The sequence below is a fragment of the Carcharhinus amblyrhynchos genome, chromosome 25, assembly GCF_965287045.1.
Source record: "Carcharhinus amblyrhynchos chromosome 25, sCarAmb.v2.hapA, whole genome shotgun sequence".
NCBI classification, from domain to species: Eukaryota; Metazoa; Chordata; class Chondrichthyes; order Carcharhiniformes; family Carcharhinidae; genus Carcharhinus; species Carcharhinus amblyrhynchos.
In genome coordinates, this window is record NC_137348.1 from 9,736,308 (window position 1) to 9,749,200 (window position 12,893).

General features: G+C 42.9%; 1 protein-coding gene across 1 annotated transcript in view; it reads right to left on the minus strand.

Moving 5' to 3' along the window:
- The window catches only part of ccdc180 (coiled-coil domain containing 180), a 122,256-nt gene that overhangs the window by 10,987 nt on the left and 98,376 nt on the right, over positions 1–12,893 (minus strand). Inside the window, exons 31-35 of the mRNA XM_080211780.1 lie at positions 12,627–12,714; positions 8,880–8,954; positions 8,000–8,066; positions 3,883–4,027; positions 667–827 (exon numbers count right to left, since the gene is read on the minus strand). Of these exons, the coding sequence (XP_080067906.1) occupies positions 667–827; positions 3,883–4,027; positions 8,000–8,066; positions 8,880–8,954; positions 12,627–12,714 (536 nt within the window). The remainder of the gene's footprint in view (positions 1–666; positions 828–3,882; positions 4,028–7,999; positions 8,067–8,879; positions 8,955–12,626; positions 12,715–12,893) is intronic.

Below are 12,893 nucleotides of genomic sequence, written 5' to 3' on the forward strand. Positions count from 1 at the left end.
TGTTTTGTGAGCTCAGCAAGATAAGTGAAATGAGACACTAAAGGAGTGGGACTTTCTGTTTCCTCCCACTGACAGAATCTTCTGGTCCCACCAAGTCATTGGGGATTTGAATGGATCATCACATCCACTGTGGTAAAACCCACTGTGGCAAGGCTGAAAAGTTTCAGCGATGGTTTTAATTACAGTATCCATGAAAGACCAATTTACCAAAGTCCAAAGGCCATGACAAAAGATCCAAATCGCATCTCATCATCACCACACTGATTCAGCCTCTTGGGAGCGTCCTACATTGGGCACCTTGGAGAGTTGAGGGTTAAGGATCAACCTTTCTTGATTGTGCAAACAACAGCCTTCTTCAAAATTGTGCCAGGAGATTTCTTTTTATGTTCACCCAAGAAGGCAGCCTTGCTTTAATGTCTCATACAAAAGACAGCATCTCTGACAGTGCAGCTCTCCCTCAGGAACTGCACTGGAATGCCACTCTATCATAAGAGGGTGTGAATGATTTGGAGGCTAGGATTGGGGTGACAACAGTCCTCCAGAAACACCCAGACTGAGGACTATGGGAGAAAAACACCTTCAAGCATCAGCAACAAGAAAGAAGCAAAAAGCATTGCTATATTTTTTTTTTACAAATTCAAATTCTTTTTTGTTTTGTTCTTTTACCTTAGTTTTCTCCAATTGCTTTAGTTTCTCCCAATACGTGGAACATTTTTCTGCCAAGGTCTTTGTGATAAACTCCATTTGCTTCTTGAGAACATTGTTGATTAGGAAAGGAGGTATAAAGGAGGCCAACTTCTCGAACGCCTTCAACTGTTCTCTGAACTCTGAAAGAATAGTAATTCTTTATAGAGACTAGAGGAAAGGTTGTCGTGGTGAAATTCACTATTACACAGAGCAGCTGAGGCCAAAACAGTGAAGGTTTGCAAGAAGGAATTAGATATAGCTCTTGGAGCGAAGGGGATCAAAGCATGTGGGAGGGAGGTGGGATCAGGCTATTGAGTTGGATGATCAGCCATGGTCATAATGAATGTTGGAGCAGGTTTGAAGGGCTGAATGGCCTACCCCTGCTCCTATTTGCTATGTTCCTATGGCCTGTTGTAGTGAAAGAGGAAACCTTATTGTGGTTATCAAAATTTGAAAGGATGGAATTGAATCCAAAAAAACTGTCAGATTAATAAGAACATAAGAAATAGGAGCAGGAGTAGGCCATCTAGCCCCTCAAGCCTGCCCCGCCATTCAATAAGATCATGGCTGATCTGATAGTGGTTCAGTTCCACTTACCCGCCTGCTCCCCATAACCCTTAATTCCCTTATTGATCAGAAATCTATCTACCTGTGACTTAAACTTATCACAAATTATACACCCTGGGCCGCAGATTCAAGTCTAGAAGGATTCAGATTTTTTGAATTTTTTTTTTACAGGCATTTTTTAAAATTTCAGATTCCTAGGTTTCAACCTTGTTGCATTTAAAACTTTGATAAAATTGTCTTTGGGAATCAGGAAAACTGTCTTGAAATTTGCTCTGCCCTTCGAGATGAACGGCGGGGCAACAAACTGAGAAGGGAATATATTTCCAAACCTTTAAAGAAAAATCATTGAATGAGCATGTTAAGTTTGATATTTAGAAAGTAAAATTAATGTGAGGGTGATAGAGATCCAGGAGAGGATGGGAAAACAGGGAAGCTTAACAGAGGTCATTTTCTTTATAGTTTTGCAATATTACATAATATTTCTGAAATTTCATCATAAAGCTTTTCCTGACATTTCAGTACCACTGACAGTCTATGCTGAGTTACTGACCTCAGCCAAGGTGAGGCTGAGGGCCTTGCTATTCCTGGGGTAGGGCAAGTAACAATCAGTTAGAATTCTTGTTCCTTCCACCTGCTGGAGAATGGGCAGGAGTAAGGAACAAGTAAGTCTGGGTCTCCTTGCTTGAGAAAGGATATACTGGAACTGGAGGGGGTGCAAAGGAGATTCACAAGGTTGATTCCAGAGTTGAGAGGGTTGGCTTCTGAGGAGAGACTGAGTAGACTGGGGCTATACTCACTGGAATTCAGAAGAATGAGGGGAAATCTTATAGAAACATAAAATTATGAAAGGAATAGTTAGGATAGAAGCAGGTGAAACTAAGGGACATGGCCTTAAAATAAGGGGAAGCAGAGCTAGGTCTGAGTTGAGGAGGATCTTCTCCACCCAAAGGACTATGAATCTATGGAATTCCCTGCTCAGTGAAGCAGTTGAATTAAATGTTTTTAAGACAAGGATAGATACATTTTTGAACAGTAAAGGAATTAAGAATTATGCTGAGCAGGCAGGTAAGTGGAGCTGAGTCCACGTAAAGATCAGCCATGACCTTACTGAATGGCGGAGCAGGCTTGAGGGATCAGATGGCCTACTCTTGCTCTTAGTTCTTACGTTCAATTTCAATTTCATCCATTCCCGCTCCGCTGGCAGCGAGAATGAGGAATTTGGCGCTCAGCCAAAACTCTGTTCACTGCAGCGGCACTGGAGAATTCTAGATGGGGGCGAGGTCTGAGGTTTTCAGCACATAGTTGTCAGCATTGATTGAGAGCAGACTAATATTCTTCTCTGATCAACCTCCAGTATCAAATAGCTCCTTGACACACACTGTCTTAGGCTCCGAACTGAGAAGTGCCCACAGTGGAGTCGATGCCCATCAAACTGTAACCCAACAAGAAAGAATGCCCTCAGGACATGAAGGAGGGGGAGAAAAAAAGAAAACCAAGGGATGAAGTCAAAATACTGCGGATGCTAGGATCTGAAACAAAGACAGAAAATGCTGGAAAATCTCAGCAGGTCTGATGGCATCCGTGGAGAGAAGAGAGCCAATGTTCTGAGTCTGGATGACCCTTTGTCAGCATGCTGTTCTCATAGAGTCATAGAGGTTTGCAGCATGGAAACAAGGCCTTTCAGCCCAACTTGTCCATGCCGCCCTTTTTTTTAAACACCTAAGCTAATCACCATTGCCCGCATTTGACCCATATCCCCCTATACCCATCTTATCCATGTAACTGTCTAACCGCTTTTTGAAAGACAAAATTGTACCTGCCTCTACTACTATCTCTGACAGCTTGTTCCAGACACTCACCATACCCTGTGTGAAAAAAATTGCCCCTCCTGGACACTTTTGTATCTCTCCCCTCTCACCTTAAACCTAGGCCCTCTAGTTTTAGACTCCCCTACTTTTAGGAAAAGAGATTGACTATCTAGCTGATCTGTGCCCCTCATTATTTTATAGATCACTATAAGATCACCTCTCAGCCTTCTACATTCCAGAGGAAAAAGTCCCAGTCTATCCAGCCTCTCCTTTATAGCTCAAACCATCAAGTCCCAGTAGCATCCTAGTAAATCTTTTCTGCACTTCTTCTAGTTTAATAATATCCTTTATGTAATAGGGTGAAGAACTGCGCAGTATTCCAAGTATGGCCTTACCAATGTCTTGTACAACTTCAACAAGACGTCCCAACTCCTATATTCAATGTTCTGACCAAATGCTGAATGCCTTCTTCACCAGTCTATCTACCTGTGATTCCACTTTCAAGGAGCTATAAACATGTATCCCTAGATCTCTTTATTCTGTAACTCTCCCCAGAATCCTCTTTCTACAGAGGCTGTCAGACCGACTCAGATTTTCCACCATTTCTGTGAAGTATACAAAGGGTTTTCTTTACCTCGCTGCTTTTCTCTCTGAAAATGAACCAACACAAGCTATGAAAACTAAAATCACGCACAGGTGTATAGAAATCAAAATGTGCTTCAAAAATAATGCCCATAGTGTACAGCACCACTGGCTAAGTAATTACTTGCATACTTTGTTGAATGATGTTGATGAAGTTTTAATATGAAATTTCCATTACCTTGCAGACAGTTATTGGAATATACATTACACTGAGCTCGATACATCAGCATCTTCTGAATCAACTCATCTGCACACTGTTCAAAATTGTCCTTCAGGTATTCAGGTCTGTAGATTGGGTGTCGTTCTTTCTTTTTGTAATATTCCTAAGGCAGGTTAAGAAATGGCACACTGTCTTTAGACTGTTTTTTCAGTCCACAGAAACAGGAGGAATGATACATACAAAACTGTTGAGTGTTACACAGCTATCATGGTGAAAGCGGAACAGTCACAGGACATATACGTAAAAATAAATCCTTTATCCAGAAGCTTGCCAACCCTCTAGGATTGGCCTGGAGCCTCAAAGAATTGAATATCAATCTCCAGGACGCTGCTGTGGCACGGTGGCACAGTGGTTAGCACTGCTGCCTCACAGTGCCACAGACCTAGGCCAGGGATCTGGGTTTGATTCCGACCTCGGGTCACTGTCTGTACGGAGTCTACACATTCTCCCTGTGTCTGCGAGGATTTCCTCCAGATGCTTCGGTTTCCTCCAACACTGCAGGTAAGGTGATACGTCAGCCCCTTAGTGTCAGGGGTAAATATGTGGGGTTATGGGAAATAGGGCCTGAGTGAGATTGTTGTTGGTGCAGCCTCAATGGGCCGAATGGCCTCCTCTGCCCTGTAGGGATTCTATGAATAAAATCATGGGGAGATTTTAAAAAATGCTTTTTTATTGTCATTTTCTTTGGTTCTACCAGATATAAAAATATTGAAAATAGGTTAACAAAAAGGCTGGTTGGTTGACAGTCAATTATCATTCAACTGGGTCATAAGTTGTTTGTTTTCTAATTTGGCGCAGAGAGACAGTGAATCACAAGGATGAATGGTTGAATAATGGCTGGAATGTGGGGGCAACTCCTGTGATGAAACCTTTAATTACACTTGGCAACCCGAATAAAGTCACCGTAATTACAAAACGAGGGCTGAAAAGGTATTTCAAAGATCAAGCCTGCCTCTTCAACAAAGCATATATGATCTACCCTCCTGGTTTGATTTGATTTTGATTTGATTTATTATTATCACATGTATTAACATACAGTGAAAAGTATTGTTTCTTGCAAAGCATACCATTCATAGAGAAGGAAACAAGAGACTGCAGAATGTAGTGTTACAGTCATAGCTAAGGTGTAGAGAAGGATCAACTTAATGTAAGGTAAGTCCAGTCAAATGTCAGACAGCAGTAGGGAAGAAACTGTTCTTGAGTCGGTTGGTATGTGACCTCAGACTTTTGTATCTTTTTCACGACAGAAGAAGGTGGAGGAGAGAATGTCCGGGGTGCGTGGGGTGCTTACTGAAGACCATGTCCCATCTCCTTCATCTATTCTGCATGTATATTGCACTCTAAAGGACACCCATGGTCCCTGGCAATAGCCTGTGGTTTTAACATTGAACCTGGGACAGCACTACTGCACCTATATTTCCATTAGAAAACTAGTTAGGTTGCATATGGACAAGATTTTCCTGAATCCATGCTAACCGGCGACAGACACCAAGGCCAGCACGGTGGTTAACACTGCTGCTTCACAGTGCCAGGGACCCGGGTTCAACTCCGGTCTTGGGTCGCTTTCTGCATGGAGTCTGCACGTTGTTCCCGTGTCTGTATGGGTTTCCTCCGGGTGCTCTGGTTTGCTCCAACAATCCAAAGATGTGTGGCATAGGTGGTTTGGCCATCTTAAGTTGCCTCTTAACATCAGGGGGATTGGCAGGGTAAATGCATGGGGTTACAGGGATAGGGCCTGGGTGGGATTGTTGTTGCAGGCTCAATGGGCCGAACGACCTCCCTCTGCACTCTAAGGATTCTATGATTATGCATATGCACATTGCCTGATATGCTTTGGCTGTTCTAATATTGCGGGCAGCATACACCAATGACTTTAATGAACACAAGCTTCCTGCGTGCCATGCTAGAAACTGAAATGCCCATTTAGCTCCAACAACACTGAAGAATCCTGACACCATCCAGAACAAAGCAACCCACTTGATTGGCACCACATCTACAAACATCCACTCCCTCCACCACCAACGCTCAGTAGCAGCAGTGTGAACTATCTAGAAGATGCACTGCAGCAATTCACCAAAAATCCTTCGAAAGCACCTTCCAAACCCACAACCACTTCCATCAAGAAGGACAAGGGCGGCAGACACAGGGTTTTTGATTTGATTTATTATTGTCACATGTATTAGTACATAGTGAAAAGTATTATTCCTTGCACACTACACAGACAAAGCTTACCATTCATAGAAAAAGGAAACGAGTGCAAAATGTAGTGTTAGTCATAGCTAGGGTGTGGAGAAAGATAAACTTAATGCAAGGTAGGTCCATTTAGAAGTCTGACAGCATCAGGGAAGAAACTGTTCTTGAGGCGGTTGGTATGTGATCTCAGACTTTTGTATCTTTTCCCTGATGAAAGAAGGTGGAAGAGAGAATGTCTGGTGTGTGTGGGGTCTTTGATTATGCTGCCTGCATTTCCAAGGCTGCGGAAAGTGTAGATAGAGTCAGTGGTTAGGAGGCTGGTTTGTGTGATGGACTGGACTTTGTTCATAACCTTTGTAGTTTCTTGAAAACTTGGACAGAACAGGAGCCATATCAAGCTGTGATACAATCAGAAAGAATGGTTCCAAGGGGCATCTGCAAAAGTTGGTGAGAATTGAAGTGAACATGCCAAATTTCCTTATATTCCTGAGAAAGTAGAGCCATTGGTGGGCTTTTTTAACTATAGTGTCGGCCTGGAGGGATCAGGACAGGTTGTTAGTGAACTGGACAACTAGAAACTTGAAGCTCTTCGTCCCGTTGATGTAGACAGGGCATGTCCTTCACTACACTTCCTGAAGTCGATGACCATTTTCTTTGTTTTGTTGACATTGAGGGAGAGATTATTGTTGCCACACCAGTTCACCAGATTCTTTATCTCTTTCCTGTACTCTGTCTCATCATTGTTTGAAATTCGACCCACTATGGTGGTGTCACTAGCAAATTTGAAACTTGAGTTGGAGGGGAATTTGGCCACGCGGTTATAGGTGTATAAGGAGTAGAGTAAGGATGCAGTTTTGTGAGGCACTGGTGTTGAGGATGATCATGGACGGGGAGTTATTGCCTATCCTTCCTGATTGCGGTCTGTGGCTTGAAGAAGTCTAGGATCCAGTCACAGAGTGAGGAGCCAAGGCCTGGGCCATAGAGTTTGGAGATAAGTTTTGTAGTCATAATAGTGTTGAAGACTGAGTTGTAGTCAATAAATAGGAGTCTGACATAGGTGTCTTTGTTATCCAAACGTTCCAGGGTTGGATTTAAGGTCAGGGAGATGGCATCTGCTGTGGATCTGTTGCCGTGATAGGCGAACTGTAGTGGATCTAAGCAATCTAAGAGGCAGGAATTGATTCATGCCATGACTTTCAAAGCATTTCATAATGATGGATGTCAGAGCCATAGAGACAATAGTCATTAAGGCACAGTGCCTGGCTTTTCTTTGATATAGGGATGATGGAACGGTGGGTGGCACAGTGTTTAGCATTGTTTCCTCATAGCACCAGGGACCCGGTTCAACTCTCAGCTTGGGTCACTGTCTATGCAGAGTCTGCATGTTCTCTCTGTGTCTGCGTGGGTTTCCTCCGGGTGCTCCGGTTTCCTCCTACAGTCCGAAAGACGTGCTGGTTAGGTGCATTGGCCATGCTAAATTCTCCCTCAGTGTACCCGAACCAGCACCAGAGAGTAGCGACAAGGGGATTTTCATTGTAACTTCATTGCAACATTGATGTAAGCCTACTTATGATACTAATATATAAACTTATTGAGAGTTTTTTAACCTTTATATCTGATATACTATAGTTCATATCTCCTTGTTCAATAAACATTTTATTCTTTGTGTTAAAAGTTCATCGGCAGATTCCTACAAATGTTTTGGGTAACTTTCCACCAAGGTTTCACAAACAAAGTTAGGATCAATCAAAGTCAGGTTTCTGATCTGTCCAGGATCTGATCTGTCCAGTATTAACATCAGCCGGGATCATAACAAGATTACTGGAAATGAGGATTCATGGCAAAATGTTCATCTCTTATACAGAACAGGATAAGTGCTCACCTCAGCAGCCACCAGCAATGCATTAGTGTTCTCCCACAAAATAAATTTTACGATTCCTTTAAAATGGCTGAAAAAGACAAAAATGGCTCACGTTAAAGTTTTACACATGTTGGCTCTGAGGTGTAAGTTTCAGTAGTTTGGGGGTTGGGCCAGGCAGGATTTGGAATGGTGACAGTGTCTCAGGGGCATTCACTGGGAATACCTATTAGATGTAAGCAGAAGTTCCAGCTTCCCCATTGAAGGCCTGATAGGAACAAAGATGTCACAAAGGAGGTGGTGATTGTGGAATTTACCACTGTTCCCACCTCTTCTGTCCTGCAACGCCTTAACAAAGCTGCGATAGCAACATCTGGATGAGTGCAGTGGTAAAAATAGTTCTCACAAAGTTGTTCTAGGCCAGAACAGCAATAAACTATAGGGAGTCACAGAGCTACAAGATAAAGGGCCAGTCATTTAAAATTGAGGTGAGTAGAAATTTCTTCTCATGGAGGGTGGTGTACCTCTGGAATTCTCTGCCCCAAAGGGTGATGGAAGCTAGATCATTAGAAGTGTTTAAAGAGGAGGTGGATAAGTATTTGATAGATTGAGGAATGGAGGGCTATGGGGAGTTGGCTGAGAGTGCTATGCTGTGTCCGGCATACATCAGCCATGATTGTACTGGATGATGGGGCGGGCTTGGAGGACCAGGTGGCCGACTCCTGCTTCGACTTCAAGTCTTCTTGTGTAATATTCTGTGGCTGGTGAAATGCTACTGAATAGCATTCTGGGGTGAAACTTTTCAAGTTACTCATTGAACGTGTACCGATAACTGAAAGCAATTTTATAATCACAAAAATTAAAGATACATTGCTGGCAACTAAAATAATTAGTTTGAACATACTCAGATTCTTCTGCTGTTTCTTCAAAGACTTGATACTTTGCATCAAAACGGTTTACCTTGGAATACTTGGTTGTACTAGAAAGACAAAAATGCTAAATTGTGATTCTAATCTCACCCTTATTCCGCTCTGGATATGACCCTGCCTACAGATTTCAGAGACAACAAATGGAAGATCTTGCAAACAAATCCTAAGAAAGGAATTTGACATTAAATTACAATTCATTGCTAGCACTGCACAGAGGCTGTATAATAAATGGAAATTGTATGAATTCACCAATTAATAATATTTTCCATGACTTTAGGAGACTCTGGTAAATGTCAGCCCTCCGTGCAGCTGATGCTAAAGGTACACTTCAGTTTAGAAGAACATGCTTGTTAAAGTAATAGGTCGGGAAATGAAACATTTTCTCTGCTAATAGTCACAAACACAGCATCTAATGAAATCCTAAATGATAAGATTTAAATTTATACAATGCAACATCATGTTGACACGTCTTGACGCATTTCATGCAATCAATTGTTTTCAGAGTGAACTGTCTTATTATCGGGATTCTAATGTTATCCCGCGGAGACTGCACGGTGGAATGGTCGTTAGCACTGATGCCTCACAGCACCAGGGATCCGGGTTCAATTCCAGCCTCAGGTCACTGTTTGTGTGGAGTTGCACGTTCTCCCCGTGTCTGCGTGGGTTTCGTCCGGATGCTCCAGTTTCTTCCCACAGTCCAAAGATGTGCAGGTTAGGTTGATTGGCCATGCTAAGTTGCCCCTTAGTGTCAGGGGGATTAGCAGGACGTGGGGTCAAGGTGGTAGGCCTGGGTGAGATTGTGGTCGATGCAGACTCAATGGGCTGAATGGCCTTCTTCACTTTAGGGAGTCTATGATTCTATGACAGGGAAGCAAGAGGATCAAGACTAGTGGCAAAGGTCAGGAAATAATTATCTGCTGGCACCATATCTATTTTGTACTCACATCTCAGTGGACAAAGACAGCAAGTTGACCTGAAATATTTTTAATCCTGGTGATGAGAGGCAACCTTATTGAGACATATCGGATTCTCAGGGGGCCAGACAGAGTAGATACTGAGAGGTTGTTTCCCCTTGTGGGAGAGTCTTGGACCAGAGGGCATAGTCTCAGAGTAAGGGGTCACCCATTGAGGAGATGATGAAAAATTTCTTCTCTTAGAAGTTCATGAATCTATGGAACTATTTACCACAGAAGGCTGTAGAGGCTGAGTTGTTTAGGATGTTCAAGATTGAAATAGACAGGTTTTTAATCAATAAGGGAATCAAGGGGATAAGGCAGGAAAGTGGAGTTGAGGATTATCACATCAGATGAGCCATGATCTCGTTGAATTACAGAGCAGGCTCATAGAGTCATAGAGCTTTACAGCATGGAAACAGGTCCTTCGGCCCAACGTGTCCATGCCGCTTTTTTTAAACCCCTAAGCTAGTCCCAATTGCCCGCATTTGGCCCATATCCCTCTAGTTGCACTGCATGGGGCAGTTGGTGGCTGGAGGTCGCATGGTGAAACCGCCAGGTACACACCAAAACTGAGCTGGCAGTTCTTGCCCACCATGTCAAGTTATGCCCTCATCTACCACCTGTAGCCCCATAAACCCTTATGCCAAGCTATGCCCTCAGTTACCTCCATAGTCCATATGTCAATCTATGGCATGTCCTTGGCCACTGACCTTAATAAACATTTAACTCTGCAATCAATTTCATGGAGAGCCAGAGCTGTCAATTGACCAATATTTTCCACGGGGTGCAGCTGTATCAGCAAGAGTTTTGGATGTCTGGGCTCTCAGCCAAGCCTTATTATGTATGCTTTGCTGAGAGCCAAGACTTCCAATCCTCTTGTTGAAACAGGCTTTGTCACTGTCCCAGTCTAAAATAATTCTTTTTTAATGAGACCATAAGACCATAAGACATAGGAGCAGAATTAGGCCACTTGGCCCATTGAGTCTGCTCTGTCATTCAATCATGGCTGATATTTTTCTCATCCCCATTCTCCTGCCTTTTCCCCATAAGCCCTGATCCCCATATTAATCAAGAACCTATTTACCTCTGTCTTAAAGACATTCAATGCCTGGTCTCCACAGCCTTCTGCGCCAAAGAGTTCCACAGATTCACCACTCTATGACTGAAGAAATTCCTCCTCATTTCTGTTTTAAAGGATTGTATCTTTCGCCTGATGTTGTGCCCTCTGGTTCTAGTCTTTCCTACTAGTGGAAACATCCTCTCCACATCCACTCTATCCAGACCTCATAGTATCATATAAGTCTTAATAAGATCCATCCCCTTATCCTTCTAAACTCTAATGAGTACAAACCCAGAGTCTTCAACCGTTCCTCATATGACAAGGTCTTCATTCAGGGATCATTCTTGTGAACCTCCTGTGGATCTTTTCCAAGGCCAACACATCGTTCCTTAGAGATGGGGCCCAAAACTGCTCACAATACTCCAAATGGGGTCTGACCAGAGCCTTATACACCCTCAGAAGTACATCCCTGCTCTTGTATTCTAGTCCTCTCAACATGAATGCTAACATTGCATTTGTCTTCATAACTGCCGACTGAACCTGCAAGGTAACCTGAAGAGAATCTGGAAGTCTCTTTGTGTTTCTGATTTCCTAAGCATTTTCCCATTTAGAAAATAATCTGTGCCTCCATTTCTCCTTCCAAAGTGCAAAACCTCACACTTTTTCACATTGTATTCCATCTGCCACTTCTTTGCCCACTCTCCTAACCTATCCAAGTCCTTCTGCAGACCCCTGTTTCCTCAATACTATCTGTCCCTCTACATATCTTTGTATCATCTGCAAACTTAACAACAGTGCCTGCAGTTCCTTCTTCCAAATTGTTAACGTATATTGTGAAAAGTTGTGGCCCCAGCACTGACTCCTGACCAATGACCCCTTTTTGGGATGTCTTTGGTTTCTGATGGAATGATCATGCCTCTTAAGAAGGTAATTGGTACCCTCTGAGATTAATTACCTTGTTCTGGCAAAGCCTTGGAACCTCCAAAGGGAATCACAGAATCCCTACAGGGCAGAAGAGGCCATTCGACCCATCAAGGCCGTACTGACTTTCTGACCCAGTACCTTGTCCAGTTTCTCTTTCCTGCCCTGTCCCTGTAACCCCACACATTGCTGCCATCAGATGTTAGAATAGACCTACCTCATATTAAGTTGATCTTTCTCTACCCTCCAGCTACGACTGTAGCACTACATACTACACTCTCTCATTCCTTCTCCCCTGTGTGCTCTATGAACGGTGTGCTTTGCACAGTGCGCAAGAAAGAATATTTTTCACTGTATACTAATACATGTGACAACAATAAATCAAACCAAACCAGATCAATTTAGCTCAGCTAATCCACCTAACCTGCACATCTTTGGACAATGGGAGGAAACTGCAGCACCCGGAGGAAACACACACAGACATGGGGAGAACATGCAAATGGGGAGAATTGTACCAGGTTCAAATGGCTAAGGCCCTTGGAGCGAATAAAGAGAGTAACTGTTCCTGCTAAAGGCTGAGAACAGCCACTTCTTCAATGTTAAGGTAGTGAGGTAGTGAAGAGCCATCCCTTTCCTCCTCCATCACCCGCTGAGCTAACTTTAAAGATGTAGTCCAAATAGTAGGAATGAATGGACATTTAAAAATTAGACAAGGTAAATTAAAACCTTAAAGATTTAACTGTGACCAAAATACAAGGTTTGAGCACTAATTTACTTTTACTGACCTAGCTGCTGAAGCTACCTTTTGCGCTCTGGAAGACATCCCGAGAGAGCGTAAATTTGGGGAACCAGAAACAGATGACAATCCAGAACCTGTTGAAGTGAGGGAAGAGGCAAAATGATTTTTTAATGAAGCTGCTGCTAACATTCCACATACCTACTGATATTTTTGGTAACTATAAAAGCTAAATACTGCGGATGCTGGAATCTGAAACATGCTGGAAAAACTTAGTAGGTCTGACAGCATCTGTGGAGAAAGAATAGAGCCAATG